Raw genomic sequence first — 10,385 nt, forward strand, 5'->3', positions numbered from 1 at the left:
TGCTTCACTACAAACAGCACTCTCCAATATTCCCCATTTAACTTGGTGCATAAACCATGAACCAAAAGATTATGAAGACTTAATTTCTAGGCTTAGTATATGCAGCAGGGGAGGCTGTTTTACTCATATGAGGTAATAAAGTTACAGCAATATTTCTCCTTTCTGATTCTTTATATGCGTTCTCCCAGGATAGAAGATACTCAAGTTATTTTTAAGGGTCTATATATATTGTTGATAATTTTATTTTGGAAGAACAAGCTTCCAGTTGTACATATAGCATTATACCTATACATATATGCCCATGGTGTGACACACACAAATTTAATTTCGTAACATTGGCTTTTTTTAAGCCTGGGAACATTAACTTCCTCTAAAATTGTTACGCTGTTTTCAATCTTACTGGTTGAATGCTGTGGGATGAGTTTGTATTTGAGGTTTAGTTGATGACTTACAGGGCCTGATTCTTTATAAATTTAGCCCAGGCTATCCCCGGTAGCTTTAATCTGCTCCACAAAACCCAGTGGGATTGCACTGGTATAAAGGTGGGATAAGAGACAGGAATCCTGTATGAACGTGTAATTAAAAGCAGCGAGTGATTTGCACTGGGATGGTACTTTGCCATATAATGGCCTGATCCAAACCCATCTGCAGCCCAGAGCAAATGCACCATAGCTCTGGATCACACTTAGGGACCTCGTATGTAGGGACTTGCCCCTGCAAGGCTGTAGCTATCAGTTGCTAGCGTCTTACATACTGCACTGCCAGCATCTGGGCTAAAAAAGCCCAGTGGGGTGGTCCCCACTCCAAAAATCATGCTATTTGAACTGTAGCATAACAGTGCTCTCTGAAATGTACCTGGGAACGTCTTGGTGCATGAGGGGCCTGAAAAGCACCAGCGGTTCTCTTTCTCTCCCAGGTATGTGAGTCCTATCGCACTGAAGCCATTAATCCCGGCTTAGTCAGCTGTGAAAAAAAGACCTATGCTCTTGCGCGGCTTTTCTTTGACTGAGTTAGGACTTCTTCCCTTGTAAATGAACTTACGAGACACCAGAACTATCACGCTGTCTCTGGTGATGTACAACGCCTGTTTGCACAGTGGTATTGTGCTATTACTATTCATTTTGATGGCATGTTTCCTTCCTCTCCCTGCAGTTGGTTCATCTGAACTGTCGCCAAGATAGTTGCCTTGGAAACTAATTAAGGAAAGCCTTTGGTTAGAAGCAGAGTTTCAAGCATTAAACTATTTGAGAGACAGATGCAGAAATTAAGGTAATGTCCGCAAAGATGAAAGGGTTTATCCTTTATATGGAGAAGAAAGAACCACATTAAATGCCAGGACTGTAACAAAGCAGCTTCTATACACCACTGATTTTTAAAACCTGGAAGAGATGTGCGAGTGAGGGATTTTAAAATCAGCTGGGGGCTTAGAAGAGGTGAAAAAGATTCCCAGAGCTATTAGGGATGGGGAGATGGACAAATACGGTGGGACAAAACACTCCAGAGATCACGTTGTGCAAATTCTAGCCAGCTCTCCCTTGCCCTCAAACACTCCGTATCTTTTAAAAGACTTCTTGTGAACGTTGTTTTTGGAAAATACCAGTACAGCTAACGAAAAACCAAATCTTCTCCCCACAGCCCAAGTATGGCATGAGAAGCATCAGCGTGTACATTTGCTTCCAAAGCACACAAAATGCGGGAGAGAGGCTACCTCAAACAGCCCTCAGGCTCAACTTTTCTACGGAGACTGTCCACAAGGGTAACAATTAGTGGCAGAGGCAGCCCAGATGATGTGGACACAGGCTGAACAACGACTGGGACCCTCAGAGGGCTTTCTAAGGGCAAACACACACGCACGAATTCTGTGCACTGAAAAGCTGCAAAGAAAGGCGAACTATGCAGCAAATTTGTGCTTTTACAGCCACCTATTAACTGAAGTTCAAAGCAAATACAATCTCTCTGTGAGCACAATGGTATCAGTTTAAATACTGTCTCCAGGATAATGTTCAGGATAATGTTTGACTCTATACTTGCAGCAGCGTAACTGAGAAAGATTTTGGTTCTCTGTACGTTTAATGGCAATGCAGAAGTTGCTGTAAAAATATGCCTGCAACTGCATAAAAGCATACTACAAACATGGCAAAAATATGCAAAAAATCAAAAGCAGATGCATGTGTGTGCATTTATATCCCACGAATTATCATATAACATAAAATGAGCAATTGCTACTACCACAGAAAAATAAAAACTCTAATGGTGACTGCAGGTTCATATGCCTCTGGCATAAGAAACCAGAGTTGCTTGGCAGCGGTATTCTACATAGAGCAGCTTGTACATTTACGGTGAGACATTTTGTATTAATTATTATTATTACTGATCAGATACATTTAAAACTGTGCTTTAATGCCTTTTGAACACTTTTAAGCTTTGTGTGCCATTACCTCAGTCATTCTGCAGGATGACTAATACTCAGTTAAATTCCTGTCATTTGGAGTCTGCCTTACTTTATGAAGTCTGGATGACGGCTTTGGAGAGACATTAGTATTCACCAGCTAGAAATTCTCTCCTCAGGTATGCGTGAAATGTGCTGTACATGGGGCAGATTAACCCAAGATGTTACTTCTCTCTGCTTTAGCAATCCATCTCCATCCCTTTATTAGTTTTACAGCTGATAGGAGCAGGCCCTTTAAGGCAGATACAGCTGTCGCTTTTGACATATGCCCATTTTTTACTTACCTTCCGCTAGCTACGGTCCCGAGGGTGACTGACCTAAGTAATTCCCCTTTCCTCCCCACACGCCCATATGGACCCGTGAGCTGCTGAAACTCTCTGGATGTGAAGGGAAAGAAGTGACCTTTCATTCTGCTTTAGATCTTGGTTTCAACAATACTCATGGGCACCTAATGAAGAAATGTCCTATATTTTAAGTTTCTAGTTCATCTGAAACGTAAAAATGAACTGTACCAGTTTCTGAGTGACGTTACACAACACCGTACATACCAGATACTCTCTCGGAGCCGCAGCTGAACCCCCCTCCTCTGCTCCGCACAGCTCCACACAGAGGGTAAGATCGGGCTGCGGCACGGCCATGGCACCAAGCCCTGGAGAAGGCGGCAGCGGCACGCTCTGCTCTGGAGGCTGTGCTCCGCACAGCACAGGACCTTCAGAGGACATGGTATCACAGGGGTGCATAAGCAAAGCAGAAGCTGAAGCTACCCATAGCTCTGCTCCTCCTTCAAGCAGTCCACTGTGTTTATAGGCAGTTTTTGTATTCTTAATTGCTGCAAAGAATACAGACAAACCCACACCAGACCATTTATAATGTATAAACACATAAACCAGGAAGCTTACATGAAGCAGTGTTGATTTTTTTCACTTACATTTTTATTGTTGTTGTTTTTAGTGACTGTTGGTCGACCGAATACTGCGGTTTTGTATTTATTCTTATGACAGCCCAGACGTGAAGCTTTTGTGCGGTGAGCACGCTCCTCTGAGACTTGAACAGCTCTGCAGAGGGATGCAGCTGTGGCTGTACTGAAAACCTGCAGACCATCTTCCTAATCTCAAAATTTCAGACTCAAAGGTCAAGTCATAGCCAGTGCTTGCACTGGACAGAGTTCACTCCATCAGATCACCCTTCTTAATCCTACGAATGCTTTGCTTCAAGTCGTCTTTGACAGTGCAACTGTCATTGTAAAAATGTGGAGACTGCATTCTCTACCATAATATTGCTTCTGCTTTGTGAGATGCCTCCACTGAATACAGATATTGCCTTGGAGCCTAACCTTTATGACTACGTTTGGAGATAGTGTCCTGTTGACAAAACATGCCGTCTCTGGAATAAACAGGTCTTTTGTAAAGTTTCACCATTTTGATCCTGAATGCAGTTTCTTCCTCCTAATTTTCCCCCAGGAGATTTTCTTCTAAATGGACACAAAGCCACTCTAGTCTGAAATACAGCTTGTTATCTTGGAAGTAAGAAAAAAACCGTATTTCTTGACTCAATAACATGTCTCTAAATACACAGCTGAACAGGCTAAAGCTTACTGTTAGTTTCAGAAGAACGTTCTTTGGTTTATGAGAACAAAATTTCATATCTATCTGTGAACGAATACTGGAATACTTTAGTGTCAGGGGACAAGAAGTGTGGGGAGCTTATGAATTTGGCATGACAAAAATGCTGCTATCTGTATGCTTGAAAGGCCACTAGATGATTAAACTGGACATAGTTTTGTTGTGCAAGGAGGGATATGGATCCACATGCTCAATGGTTATAGAACTATAGGGCAAGTGAACAAACAGATGGTAACTTACAGAATGACTATTAATCTCCCTGCTTCCCCCTACTCTGCAGCTGAAGAGAGGGCCAGAGGTGATTTGGGCAGGGTATCCACCTCTAGGAAACAATATGGGTCCTATCACAAGATTCTCTGGAAGGGGAATGAAACCAGATGTGCTGGAGAGTGAAACCTGGCACAAAACAGGTTACCCAGGCTGAGTAGGAACTGAGAAGTCCTCTTTCCCCTACCTATGAGGGGAAGACAGATGGGAGAGACCCTTTCCTGGGTACCAGCCGGCCCTGAGAAGAGAAACGCTTCATATAACAGGTTTCAGATCTTGGAAACACAGGGACATACAGATGTGCCAGATGCTAAAGGCATATGGAATACTCAAGGTCACTAACTCACATGTCTGTATGTCACTGGAGGAAGGTACAGAATATTCCAGCAGGACCTGAAGTCTCTGAAGAAAATGCTCAGACGTCATAACTGTCATTAGATAAGCCTATGCTTTTGGAAGAGAGTTAGTTATATGCTGGTTTGAACTGGTTGAAAAAAGCATCAAAGGAGGAGAACTGCCCTCACTGACCAGCCTAATACAGGAGAAGAGTTCACTCTTATTTAATCCAAGCACTAACACAAAGCCATGACATGTGGTTTCTGGAGCAGAGAACTGACAAGCTTGCTGAAAGTCTAAAGTCTAAAGGCTAAAGTCTGATAGCAAACTCAGCACGTGTGTAGACTGTTTAGTGGTTTACAGTCTGTTATTTCTCCTATGACTTTTGTTCTTGAGTAAGTCCTAGTTAAGCTCCTGAAATCCAGGGTGCCACACTGAAATGTGTGCTCACATTCTGAAATGGCAGGTGCCACACATCCCCACAGCAACCACAGTAAACCCCCTCTCTGGAGGGAAGCATCACTCCCAGCAGGTGATGGGAGGGTTGACCTTTGAAGATGTGCTCCTGAGAAGGCCAAAAAAGGGAGAGGGATGGAAAAGCAGCCTATGTCAACCCTCTGGGGGACAGAGTTTGTCCATCGCTACTCTGCCGTAACAGGTAGAGAGTCTTGGCTTCCCTTTGCTCTCACTGGGAAAAAGATTTTTAAAGCCACATGCAGTTGTGCAGTCAGCATGCTGTTAACGTGCTCAGATCTTACTGCCTCTTAGCTGAGCAGACTTTCCAGACTCCACCAAAAGCACCGATTTGACTTTCTAAACTGCAGTAAAGCACTAGATTTGAAATATGCAAATCCAGAGTTATCTCTCCCCTCAATGGTATGCTATCAGCAAACACAGTTGGCTATAAAGAAGACAACTCACCACTCCCTTGAGCAAACTGGCTGGCTAGATTTAAGTACCACACATACTTGTGAAGTTTTTAAACTACTTTATGAGAAGATAACAAGGTAAGCAGAGGAGATGGATGGAAAAGCCTGAACTCAGCAATTGTTCAGCTATCAACCTGGGGTCCACCATTACTGACTTTCCCTGCAGAAACTTAAGTCCTTGCTTTTCAGCATCGGATAAAAAAACCTCTTGAAATTGTTGCCAGAAGATATTTTTAGCATTAGAGGCACCAGCCTGGGATCTGCTTGGGCAATTCTTTGTCAAGTGAATGGTCCCAGTAAAATAAATAGGACAATACTCATAAAAAAGTGCAGCAGTAAGACTGCTAAAAAGACATGATCAGTAGTACAGTGTTTATCTCAGAAGATACATTTAGTTTGCTTTACTACCTAGCTTGGTTTCCTAAACAAGAAGTTCTAAATCCACTTTTGATACTGCAAATTCAAACTATTTTGCTCATGAATTACCCTCAGTAAAATAAGAAAAATAGTCATATTACATCAATGGGGCTACATATTATACATAGTATTTATGTGTGAAAATATCTGCAGGATTTGGTTGCAAAACAATGGACTGATAGTGTTCAACCGATTGGCTAAAACTAGTTGATACAGTCCTAAAATCCAATTGCAAAAAAATTTTAAGAACTTTTAGAAGTATTTGAGATAATTTAGGACAAAGATTTCATGGAAATGTCACAATTTTGTGTAACTAAAGTTCAAAAGATGGGCAATAGGCGTAATACAGAAGAAGAGTCATTTAACAGTAGAGAGATGGGCTATATACAGTACAATAATGACCACAGAAAGGGTCTAATTGTGCAAAAGTGTGAGCACTGTACAAAGTAGAGTTGGGGAAACCTGGAGGCCCTAGTGGCAAATCTTTAGTTACACAGATGCTAATCACATTGATAGAAAGCTGAATCAAACATTTAATAAAATTACAACTTCACTAGGTTTGAATTTAGAATGTTTGCAGACGAAAAGAGTTCACCATTTTTTTGCTATATGGTTTGCTTGGTATTTAGTTTTCGTTTTAGGCACTGGAATGGTTTCATTTTTTTTCTCTCACTTGCACAATATAAGAAGAACATAAGAGAGAACAAAATGTAAACGGAGTCAGAAAGAGCAAACAAAAGGCCTGTTGCCCAGCTGAGAGTGGGCCCAAAGAGCTATTTAAGCTTGGCTTGGGAGTGCTCTCCTGCATAATTTTTCAGAAGAGTGGGCTGTGGGTATGGTGTTTTGCCTCTTTTGCAAGAACATGAACAAATGACAAGTTTTTTACACTTTGCTGTATGAATTTCCCTAAAGAGACCACTCACCATATTGACTAAAAATACAGAGTAAAATGCAATGCTATGTATTAGGATCACAGCCACACTAGCTGTCAGAGTTACAGACCTGCATCCGCTTGTGCTATGTTTTCTTGAGCACCTCTTTCCTCCCCGTTGCCCTCTGTAACCAGCAGCTATGGGACCTGGCCATGACCACAGCGATGCAGTCCCTGCAGACTGGCCCTCAGTGATACACCTCCAGACTTGACAGGAAGGGAGTATTTTGCAAAGGAACTCAGTGCACGTAGGTTTTGTGTTTCCTGGGGTTTATGGCAGTGAGGTCAGTTTGATACTAGTTTACAATACAACATTTCTAAGAGATATGCTAATGCTTCTTGAAATGTAAATGTTAGTTTTGATCTATTCCACACATTAACCCACAGTTAAATTTAAGAAGTGGCAATTATCAGAGGGTTTTTCTGTCTTAAGGTAAGTGAATTCCCACATGCCTATGAATAAACAAGCAGCACGGATTTGGTTCCATACCAACCCCAGCTTTGCTGTGAGCCCAGGCATCAGGGACCTGTCCTGCTTCCGCTCCCTGCGATGTGTATCTGTTACTACACCTCTTCAAGCACACTGCACAGCACAGCTTGGGTAGCACCCTGGGATATGGCTGGGGGATATGGCCATTCCTCTGGGGCAAAGCAAACACTGGGAAGGCCATGCAATAGCAGCACCCAAAAGTGCATCTTCCCCAATAAAGGTGTTTGGACTCTTATCACCCACAATTTAAGCCTGTCAACAGCACTGGCTGTGCAGAAGGAAGGGTATTATGTACCAAAACATGGGAATGAGCCGTGTACTCAGCTGAATTTTTCATCAGCAATATTTCCATTTGGAAATTCTTTAGGATGATTCAAAGCTCCTTCACTGGCTTTTTATTTCTTGTTTCATGTTCCACTTAAACTGCACCTGTCTTGCAATCCCTGTAAGTAGCCCTGATGCCAGTAATGTTACTCTGGCAGACGAGGTTTTAGGTTCTTAGCTTACTTAAAAATAATTCATTATTAACATTTGGGGAAAAAAAAAAATCAGAGAGACATTTCCTGGTAGGTTACATGTAAGTGCTGCCACCAGCTATAAGCATCACTGAGGCATTTTAATTTTACTAGGTACCTGTCCAGTTGATGGGACTAGCATCTCAATGGATATTTAATTAATTTCTAGAAACAGACAGTTCTGGAAACATTAACGATGTCTCTCACAGAGACATCACAATTTCTAAAAAGCATATACCTGTTCCAAAATGGTGTTGATTCTGTCTACTTCACAGTCAATTAAGTATCTTTTTTCTTGACGTCTGTCCATCTCCTCTATAATTCTTCTGAACTCTTGAACATCCTTTATGCTTCCTACAGATCTGGCTGTCACTTGCCAGTTGTTCTGTACCGCTGCTTCCATAATCGCCTGAAGAATGGAAAATCCTGTAGAGGAAAGAGACAATGCAACCATTTAAAAACAGCGTAACAACGAAAAACTATTTTGAATGTTTGACAAAGGGTTCACAAAAACTTGCATCATCTAAAGGGACACAGATTAGTTAACAGCCTGCAAGTTCTTCATTACTTGAGAAAGCAACATTGTAGGGACCGGTTTATTCTTTCCGCTATGCCACTGCCAAAGTCACCGACTTCAGCAGAATTGCTTGGTGGTACATTACTGCAAGGCATATCAGAATCTGTCCAATATATCATATTATGATCCTCTCAGGGATGTTTATGGTCGTGCTGGGGTCCGTGCCAGCTGAGAATAGGAGCCTGCAGCCAGTACTTGGGCAAAAGTCCATCAGCTTGAAGAGCCGGACAGCAGGGGTAATTTGCCTGTGCAGACTGCAGCAATGGGTCATTAACTGGCAAAGATCCAAGCACTGCACAAGAATGCCAATTAAGTCATTGTACAGGTTATTGGAGCCACGAACCGCAGGAGAATATTTTACTGATATTCACTTTGACTTCAAAAAATCTTTTTAAGTATGGAGTCTAGCAGCATTAACCACACTTTCAATGCTTTCATTAAGGTAATACCAACTCATTTAGCAGCCTCAACAGAGGAGAGAAGCAGCACAGAATGACCAAAGGCTGCACAGTGGGAAATTATACAAGCAAACAGCATTTCACTTCTTGTGAACAGCCATGCCTTGGTGGCAGACAGAACTCAAGTCAAGTCCCTAAGTGAAAGGTGGAACTGGAAACAGTAATCTCCTTCAAGTTATGCTGTGTAGGAGTCATCAGACATTGATTTGCATCCCTTTATTACAGTATATGGCTGGACACTTGGTGAGTTACCTGCGTTGATACAGGAAATTAAAACTTTTGCATAATTGTTTCAAATCCGGGCAGATGCCAATCAAAGACAGAGTTCACCTACTTCAAGCACACACAGAGGTTTCCAGTGGAGTTTCTTTAAGAGAAGCATCCATGTGAGCTATGTTTCTGTCCAGATAATTTATTTGCAAAACTTTCAGTTCAATCACTTAGTCGTACTGTGGATTTCTTATCCGCAGCCGGACTTGAGAAGCTCAGAGTATCTTCACGCACACAAACACATAAACATATATGATCGACAATCAATCAGTTGTGCTCTGTCATAACCAGTCCCCTGTGCTTCTGAACCTGAAAGGAGTTTGAGCTACAGGGGCACAACATGTTCAGAATAGCTACTGGTATAATTCAAACTCGGTCATCATTGTAAGGGTACGATGGTAACAACGAACTTGCGCTGCAGTCTGATCTTCCGCAGCCCGCAGTAAATCTGTAGTGGCTGTGTGAAGCCGGAGGAGCTGCATCATTACCTCATTACAGATACAAACAAGGAAAGAGGGTGATTTTCTAGATTGCGGTTAGATAATTATAATTTACCATGTGACTTCCTTAAATCTCACTCAAATGCCCTCACTTTCCCTGTGCAGCCTCCTTGATTCTTAATGCTTTTCTTTGTATGAATGCACTTCTCTATCCCATGAAAGGTGGTGACAATTAGCATGTACGCTGGTTGGGAATTCTTTCTGGCACCTTCTTTCCCCTGTGACTATTGAAAAGGAGGCATTTACATATGTATAGTACAATGAACTCAGTCTTCCTTAACATCATATTTTACAAAAATGGCTGTGATGTCTGTGACAGCGCTGTGATTCCATTACATGTAGGAGGAAGATCTAAGCCCAAGATATTTACTTGGCTGCAAATGAGGAATTTTGATGAAGGAACATAAATACCACTAATGGGGATTTACGAATGCTTTGTGTACGAAGATGTGCTTTTAAAAAATATGATTCCACTAAGTAATGAGTATTTACAACTTTGTTTCATCATTCATATAATGTCTAAGTATGAACCTTGAGCTTGCTGTAAAGAATAGAAAACAGCCTGTAAGTCTATTTTTTCACTCCAAATTGAGCGGAGCGGATCAACACATTAAAAAAACAATG

The 10,385-nt window shown here is 41.8% G+C and overlaps 1 protein-coding gene across 1 annotated transcript in view; it reads right to left on the minus strand.

Moving 5' to 3' along the window:
* The window catches only part of GRIA3 (glutamate receptor, ionotropic, AMPA 3), a gene marked incomplete at its 5' end in the record, with an annotated part of 119,470 nt that overhangs the window by 40,875 nt on the left and 68,210 nt on the right, over positions 1-10,385 (minus strand). The window contains one exon of the mRNA XM_010283978.1: positions 8,195-8,382. Coding sequence (XP_010282280.1) covers positions 8,195-8,382 — 188 coding nt within the window. The remainder of the gene's footprint in view (positions 1-8,194; positions 8,383-10,385) is intronic.

The sequence above is a fragment of the Phaethon lepturus genome, unplaced genomic scaffold (genome assembly GCF_000687285.1).
Source record: "Phaethon lepturus isolate BGI_N335 unplaced genomic scaffold, ASM68728v1 scaffold5713, whole genome shotgun sequence".
NCBI lineage: Eukaryota > Metazoa > Chordata > Aves > Phaethontiformes > Phaethontidae > Phaethon > Phaethon lepturus.